At 47.9% G+C, this 8,314-nt stretch overlaps 1 protein-coding gene across 9 annotated transcripts in view; it reads right to left on the bottom strand.

Moving 5' to 3' along the window:
- Window positions 1-2,663: 2,663 nt before the first annotated feature.
- PTPRA (protein tyrosine phosphatase receptor type A) overlaps window positions 2,664-8,314 on the bottom strand; it is a 185,355-nt gene continuing 179,704 nt past the window's right edge. For all 9 annotated transcript variants that reach the window (XM_029221925.1, XM_029221927.1, XM_029221926.1 and 6 more), the window contains 2 exons: window positions 3,959-4,094; window positions 2,664-3,298 (listed from right to left, as the gene is read on the bottom strand). In XM_029221925.1, coding sequence (XP_029077758.1) covers window positions 3,224-3,298; window positions 3,959-4,094 — 211 coding nt within the window. In that variant the 3' untranslated portion in view covers window positions 2,664-3,223. The remainder of the gene's footprint in view (window positions 3,299-3,958; window positions 4,095-8,314) is intronic.

Genomic DNA, 8,314 nt, shown 5'->3' with positions numbered 1-8,314 from the left:
AGCTCACACTCAGCCCTGAGGCCCCATTATTCCAGTCTGGGGGCTGCTGTAATCAGTTGGGAAAGCAGAGGTTTTGAGTTGAATGCTCAGGTGCTGTAGGAGCACAGAGGGGCACACCCCCGAGCAGGTGATCTGGGTGAGGGATGGAGAGTTAGCTAGTCTCGGCAATAGGGCTGCAGTGGGTGCTCTAGGGTAAGAGACAAAATGGAGAAGAGCTAACACAGGAACTACGGGGGGATCTGTGGCGGGGGGGCAGGCCTGTGGGTTTGGTGCTCAGTGGGAGTAGGGCTGGGACGGGGTGGGTGGGGGCAGAGAATGCTGGAGGCTGCACGAAAGGGCAGTGGGCTTTGGAGACTGGGCAAACTGCTGGGTGTGCGGAGCCTGAGACTGGTGCCTCTGGGCCACTCTGTGGAGTCACAGTAGGAAGTGGGGTGTGTGGACCAGGAGCTCAGGGCTGGAGAAGGGCTGAGGGTCCACACCACGCAGACTGCAGGAATGCCTGACCTCTGAGGAAGGGGGCTGTGGAGGAAAAGCTACAGAGGGAGGATAAAAGTCAGGAGGCAGTCATTACACCAAGGGGGTGCCAGTGGACAGGGAGACAGTGGATCCCTCGGGCTCAGCACTGAGGATGAAAGAGTAAGGAAGGAATATGCGGGAATGGAAGAACTTAGGCATGGGGGAAGTGCTTTTTTTTTCTTCTTTTAAATGAAAGATGAGCATATTGGGCAGGTGGGGGTAGAGGATGAAGGAAAACCCAGGACAGAGACCATTTGATGAAGTGAGGTCTCTGCAAGTGTGGCAGGCCCCAGAAGTTTGGGTGTGCAGTGGGCACAGTCACAGCTGACTGACTGGCGAGTGGGCACTAGATGCAGCAATCTCCTCTGCCCTTCCCACACAATTGTGCCACGTGAGCGTCAATACACTTCCCTTTGAGCCTATGTCTCCTGACACCATGTGAGCTCTGAATAATACAGGAAAAGAAAGAGGTGAAGAGGGAGTGATGAGCCATACCTATAAGCTGAGGGAGAGAAGGGAGCAAAGAGCTGGGCTAATTCCTGCTTGAAGATGTCTGTTTAGCAACCAGGGGATATGTTCGTTGCACGGCTTGCTGACCCAAGGCTTGCCCTCCTCCATCTGCCTGGACATGGTTACACAGAGGCGCCAATAGGTAGCTTGCAAAGAGACAGGGTTTCCTTCCCAAGCATGGCAGCCCTCACCCGAAATTCTTTAGATTCTGTCTTTGCTTAATTTATCCATGCTTCTTTTAAACCTACTGACTTTTTGAGTTTATCGCCCCTTACAGTTCCTTGGTTCCTACAGAAGGACCACAGTACACCTACTGACTTACACGACTTCACCCCTTGCAACCTTCCAGAAGGTGGTCTGTCGTGGCACCTGGGCTTCGTGCATACACCCTGAATATGTGGTGCAGAACTTGGCTTCTATCTTGGAGCCACTGTGTCTTTGCTTGCCTGGAATCTGAGGCCCTCTGTAATGCTGCTCCGCTGATCTTTCCTCCTTTCGCTCATCTAAACTTCCAATATCCTGCAGGTCCAGTTCAAGTCCTACCTCCTCCAGCAAGCACGGCAGTGGTGATCTCTGTGCATTCCTCCATGGGCCAGACGGGGGTGCCACCTCTCACTCCTGACAGCCCCGAGGTGCCCCTGGCCCCTGATCCTTAAGAAAGGCCCTGAGGGCTGCAAGGTTCTCTCAGCCCGGAACTGACAGTCATGGCAACCGGTTTCCTCTCCTGTTCCTGTGTTGGGCTGATCATGAAGAAAGGAGGCCATGAACAGACACACCCTCCCAGCTGTGCCCTCAACTAAAGACCACATTTCCCAGCACCCTTTGTAGCTCAGTGTGGTCTTATGACTAGGTTTTAGCTAATGGGGTATGAGTGGAAGTGAAAAGTGCAACTTTTGCTTCGTGTCTTTAAAAATGAATTTGTTTGCCCATGCTCTTTTTGCTTCTCCATGGGAAAAGACAGCGACTTCAACCATGAGGATGAGAACAACATCCTAAGGGACACTGGGACCATGAGATGGAGGATACTGGGTCTCTGGACTGGGCAGACTGTTAACATGAAAAATAAATGAACATCCACCTTATTTAAGACACTTTGTCTAACATGTTAGGCTCAAATTCGAGTTGGGATCTAAGACTCCCACCATCCTGGCCTCTGGATCTGAGGCACTTCCACATAAAAGTCCTGGAAATGAGGACAGATATGAAAGGAAACGGAAGCGGTTTAACACAATAAATGTAGATATAAACACTTGCTCTGGACAGAGCGACATGATCCAGATAGTTTTGCAGCAAAGCACCAAGGACTGGAGAGGTCAAACTGACTCAAACCCGAAAGCCAAGCCACCCCTCTCTCCTCCGTGCCTCTGTACTTAGGGAAGCAGTGAGGACCCTGGCCATCTTCCCCAGGGAGCAAGGCTGGCTAGGACCACTGCACCAAAGATATGCTGGGAGTGAAAGAAGAGTCCTGATAACTACCTAAGGGCTAGAGGGGCTGTGTTTGTTGGAAAGGAGCTAGGGAGACTGTGCCCTCTCTGCAGCCAGCTAAGACAGAACAGTAACGGCAGGGATGGGAGTGGCCCAGGAGAACCCCAGCCCTGGTATGACTGCCCCACCCCAGACAAAGGGAGAGACATTTCCTCAGGGAGTCAAAGCTTTTATTACCTGATAATCCCTAGTGTGGTGCCAGAGATAACACTCTGGTCCCTCTACTCACCATGGTGGGATGTAGGCGGTATGAGAAGGTGGGCAAGGGTGGAAAGGGGAGAGATTATTTACAGAGCAGGGAGGGGAGAGCGGTCTGAACTGGGGGCACTGGGACAACCAATTTCCTCAAGAGCTCTGATAACTTTGTGCTTTTTTTCTTAGTTAATGCCTAGCTACCTGGAATGAGTTTTTGTGTTTCTTCTTTAGGAAAAGATGTATAAACCAAAGAACAATAGAGCCCAATTTCCAGGCAGAGGATTTCATGATATCAATCCAAACATCACACTATTTAATTCCCCAATAAAACATTGGAAAAAGGACTATCAGTGCTAACACATTTACATATAAAATCTCCACCTAATAGGTAATAGAAGCCTATGTACCAATTTCTAAAACAGTTGTAAGATATATACACAATTTTGGGTATATTAACAAAACAGAATATTACAAAATATTAAAGGCAATTCTCCTGTCCACGGGGCCTCATCGCTTCTCACTTGAAGTTGGCGTAATCTGAGAATGCATCAATATATTCCTGCACCACCTTGTAGCAGAACTCATACTGTTCCTGCAGAGTGAAAGGTGGGGGAAAAGGCCAGGGTAGTTACAGAAGAGAAAAATGTACCTGCAGCTCCTGACAAACCCATTTTTTAAAAAATGGAAAATTCACAGGAAATGAATGTTTTTGGATTTCCACCTGAGCCCTGAGCTGCCTGCCAGAGTTCTGACAGCATTCCCCTCTGGGCTGAGTGCAGCTATCTTCTACAGATAGAAGTGACTAGACATGCAGATGGCACTCCTAGGCCTGCAGAGGTCAGACATGAGCTCAAGTCTGTTCACATACTCAGTGGTTACTGGTCATCTAGACTGTCAGGAGACCTGTTGAAAGGGAGCCTGAGGAGAGGAGAGGAGGTACTTCTGAGTCTTCCCCACCTTGGACCCATAGAGAAGTGAAGAGCCCCATGGGGCACCTGGGCACCCTCTTGTGGCCTTCACAGAGGCCACTTGCATCTCTTACTGGTGTGGGGCTAGGCTATGCCCCCACTGCTCTCCTGCCTCCCAAAGCTCATTCTGTTTGTCTGAGGCACCTTGAGGAAGGATGAGTCTGTGGTTACACAGTCTTCTGACTATCAGATGGGCCCCTCAAAAGAGCCTCCCCCCTGAGCTGGCTTTGGCAGAGGAGCTGCAGATGGTGTGGTGGCATGGATAAATACGCAGGGCAGCATACCAGTGTCTGGACCATGTGTGGCCTCTGTAGCCGCAGGCTCTTGACGGTCTGGAAGACATCCAAAATCCCCTCTGCTTTCACCCGTTCCAGGACTGTGCTTAGGGCACAGAAGGTCCCTGTCCGTCCTGCCCCCGCACTGTAACAAAGCAGATACACTTATCACACCTGCAATGACTCCCTGTGCCAAGAAGGCGAGTGACAATGACAATGAGCAGATAAAGGCCGAGGTTGGTGCTCCTGGGAAGGTCAGTCATCCAGTGGAACTGCTGGGGGTGGGCACAGGAGCTCACACAGCTCTGGGGAGGCGGGTGCACCCCTGCTGCCCTTCTTGTATGACCCATTCTGCTTGCTGAGGGGCTCACTCATTGGGCAGTGGTGAAGAACCTCACCCCCACCCCCAGTACTGAGGCTTCGCTGTCCACCTACAAACAAGCTGGGGTTGGGGTGGGGTGGGGGGGAATCCCCTGGCGGTCCAGTGGTTAGGACCCCACACTACCAATGCCAAGGGCACGGGTTCAATCCCTGGTCTCAGAACTAAGATCCCACATGCTGCGTGGTGCAGCCAAAAAACAAACAAACAAAACACACAAAAAACAAAATCAGGCCTGCGGGGCCCTGGCCTGCTGCTCATTCATGTCAAGAGTTCTGGCCCCCTCTTTCCTGCCCCTCTGCACTGGTATATGGTTGCTGATGCTTTTCCATGCTGCTCATTTTCTTCCTAAATCCCAGGAATCCAGACTCTCACCTTGACACTGTCCACCTGTTCAATGTGTTATCACCAGACCCTTACTGAGTGCCTGCTGTGTGGTAGGGGCTGAGGTGGGTAGCAGTACCCCCAGACAATAAGATATGCAGTAGCAGGAAAAAGAGAACAGCAGTTCTAGTCAGTGTGGGAAGTGCTATTGTGAACAGGGTGGTCAGGGAATGTGAGCAGAGACCCTGAGAAGGTGAGGACAAGGCCCTTGGAAATGAGCATCTCAGGAATGACACAGGAGTGTGTCTAGGTGCTGAAGCCACTGTAGCTGCATCTGAGGGAGGGAGGGAAGTGGGCGGGGTAAGGTCAGGGCCCTCAGGGAGAAGACCAGACCCCCGGTGCACTCCCTGCCTGGCCTGAGCAAGAAGCCCTCAGACATGTTGTACCTCGTGAGCCAGTGTCTGGATTCTGAGTAAAGGAGTGATGTGGTCTAACTGAAGTTTTAGAAGGAGCTCTCACGCTGCTGTGTTGAGAACAAACTACAGGAGGAAGGGTGGGAGCAGGGAAACCAGTGAGGCCAGTATAGTTACTGAGGAGAGGGCATGGTGGCTTGGACAGAGGGCCATGGTGGGGGGAGTGATAAACACTTGATTCTGAAATTATTTTGCAGGTAGAACAAATGTACATGTGTGAGAAAAATAATTGTTCCAGGCTTCTTATCTAAGTGAAATACCACTTCTTGATGTGGGGAAGGCTGTGAAACAGCAGGCTTGGAAAGAAAGATAGGGAGTTCTGAAATAACCCTTTAAAACTGAAGAGGCCCAAGTGGAAATGTTGAGTAGGTAACTGGATATATAAATCTGGAGTTTAGGGGACAGGGTGAACTGGTGATAAAGATTTGGGAGTTGGTATTAAAGCCAGGAGGTTGGATGAGTTCACCTAGGAGAGTGACTGTCAGTTGACAGAGGTCCAAGGACTTGGCCCTTGACCACAGATGGGGAGGAATTAGCAAAGGAGACAGAGAAGGAACAGCCAATGAGGACAAAAACCCTGGAGAGAAGCTATGCTAAAAGCATTCCACAGAGAACCAAATGACCAACTGTGTCTAATGCTGATGAAAGTCAAGGATAATGAGATTAGGAAGTGATCACTGGACTCAGCAATGTGAAGGTCACAGGCGGCCCTCACAGGGCAGTTGCAAGGGAGTATGTGGGGGGTTAACTGAAATGGGCTCAAGAGAGGCTGGGAGGAGAGGAACTGGAGAGTTAGTATGAACAAATATTTTGAGAAATTTTACAATTAAGGAAAACAGAGAAATAGAGGATAGCTGGAGGGGAACTGGAGGCAAAAGTTTTTAAAAAATATTAAAATGGGAGAAATTATAGCACATTTTTATGAAGACAGTAGGTATCCAGAAGAAAACCTGATGATGTAGGATAGTGAAGTCAGGTCCCTGAAGAGACAAAAGAGGATGGAATTGGTATCCAAGTGGAGGGTGGGTGTGGCAGACTTTAGCTTGACTCCCAAGATCCCTGCCTCCTGGTGTTCACATACTTGTGTGATTCCCCTCCCCTTGAGTGTGGGCAGGACTTGTGATGTACTTCTAACCAACAGAACGTAGCAAGGGTGATGGAGCATATACAATTACATGTATGTGATTATGTTACGTGGATCATGATGTCTGTCTTGTAAGGAAATACTCTCTCCTTTGTTGGTTTGGAAGAAGCAAGCACCCATGCTGGGAAGGTCCACCACGTGGCAAGAAACTTCAAAATACAAAATTCCACAAGGAACTGAATGCTACCAACAACCAACTGAGCTCAGAAGTGGATCCTTCCCCAGGCAAGCCTCAGATGGGACCACAGCCCATCTGGTCAACACCTTGACTGCAGCCTTTTGAGACCCTGAAGCACAGGACTCAGCTAAGATGTGCTCAGATTCCTAACCACAAAGACTGCAAGATAAATGTGTGTTGTTTTGAGATGCTAAGTGTGTGGTAATATTATTACACAGCAATAGAGGACTAATGTAGCTGACTTCAGAGAGAGTTCAGACAACTCATCCACTGAACAGGAGGGATGCAGGGTCCACAGCAATAATGCAGGTAGATGGGGAGCTGTGATGGTTAAGAGCAAGTGGAAATTCTCTGATTGCTTCTTTTTTCCTAGGCAAATAGAAAACATGGTCATTTCTTAAATATGAGGATGGGAGAGGTACTGGAGGTTTGAGGTTTGAGAGGAGGATGAAATGATCATCCAGGACAAAGGCTGGCAGGCTTTTCTATAAAGGGCCAAATAGTAAGTATCTTAGGTTTTGCTGGGAAGAGAGACAAACTCAAGTTACAACTGCACAGTTGTGCTTCTTGTGTGCTGAGCAGCAGTGTGAGGTAGTAAGAGTACCACGAATGGTCTCAATACTGCTGCTGGAGCAGGACAGCAGCCACAGATAATATATAAGCATAGCCGTGTTCCAATAAAACCTTATATATGAACACAAATGTAAATTTCATGTAATTTTCACGTTATGAAATATTCTTCTTTTGATTAAAAAAAAATTTTTTTTTAATGTAAACACAAGTCTTACCTTGCAGGCCCCACAAAACCATGTGGCAGGCCAGCTCTGGCACTGGGCCCTAGTTTGCCTAGCCCTGGTCTAGAACAGTGGGAGATGCAGAAGGACTGCAGGGCAGCACTAATCGCCAACCATGAAGTCATCAGAAATGTAAAATGAGGCTTGTAACATGGTGCTTTCCTTTAGCCATATTCAGCTGCATGGTGCAGGGTAGCTAGAGAATCTGGGGTTTGCCAAGAGAGGGTGACTAAGGGAGAGAGCAGCATGGGAGATTTAAAAGTGTGGGCAAGGAAGTGTTTATTTTTGTAGTTCAAGGAATCCTTTTAATTTGCCAATCCAATGGACAAAAAGCCATGTTTTACTGTTTTCATCCCCGTTTCTCATATTGCCAATAAGGATTAGCATCTTTTCATGTTTACTGTACACTTGCATTAGATGGTAGACTTTGCCACTTTTTCTTCTTAAAAACATTTTTTCAAATGAGTTATTTTTGTACGGGTAATAAATTAGCATAGTTCAAATTTCAAAAAGGTCATAAACAGTGGAAAGTCTCCTTCCTACTCTACTTCTTCATCCTTTTAGTTTCTTCCTGGGAAACAACCAATGTCATCAGGTCCTTGTGTGTCCTTCTAGAGATAATTTATGCATATACCCACATGAACATATTCTTTCCCTGTCTCCCACTGCTTTTCTCACTAAGCAATAAATCTTGAGGATTACTGAATACCAGTACATAAACAGATTTCTAATTAATTATCTGAAGCTCTGTAGTATGAGATATATCAGAGCTTACTGAACCAGTCCCCTCGTAATACATGCTTAGATTATTTACCATCTTTTTTTCAATTTTTTTTGGCTGCACCGCATGGCATGACAGATCTTAGTTCCCCAACCAGGGATTGAACCCATGCCCCCTGCAGTGGAAGCCCAGAGTCTTAACCACTGGACTGCCAAGGAAGTCCCTACCATCTTTTACTATTATAAACAGTACTTCGATTCTTGTAATTACATATTTCATTTTGGCCATTTGAAGAACATTTACTAGATACATTTCTAGAAGTTCCTTTGCTCATTTTTCTATCTTCAAAACC

This window comes from Monodon monoceros, unplaced genomic scaffold (genome assembly GCF_005190385.1).
Source record: "Monodon monoceros isolate NGI ecotype Baffin Bay Population unplaced genomic scaffold, NGI_Narwhal_1 Super_Scaffold_13, whole genome shotgun sequence".
NCBI classification, from domain to species: domain Eukaryota; kingdom Metazoa; phylum Chordata; class Mammalia; order Artiodactyla; family Monodontidae; genus Monodon; species Monodon monoceros.
This window is presented reverse-complemented; position numbering and strand designations above follow the sequence as displayed.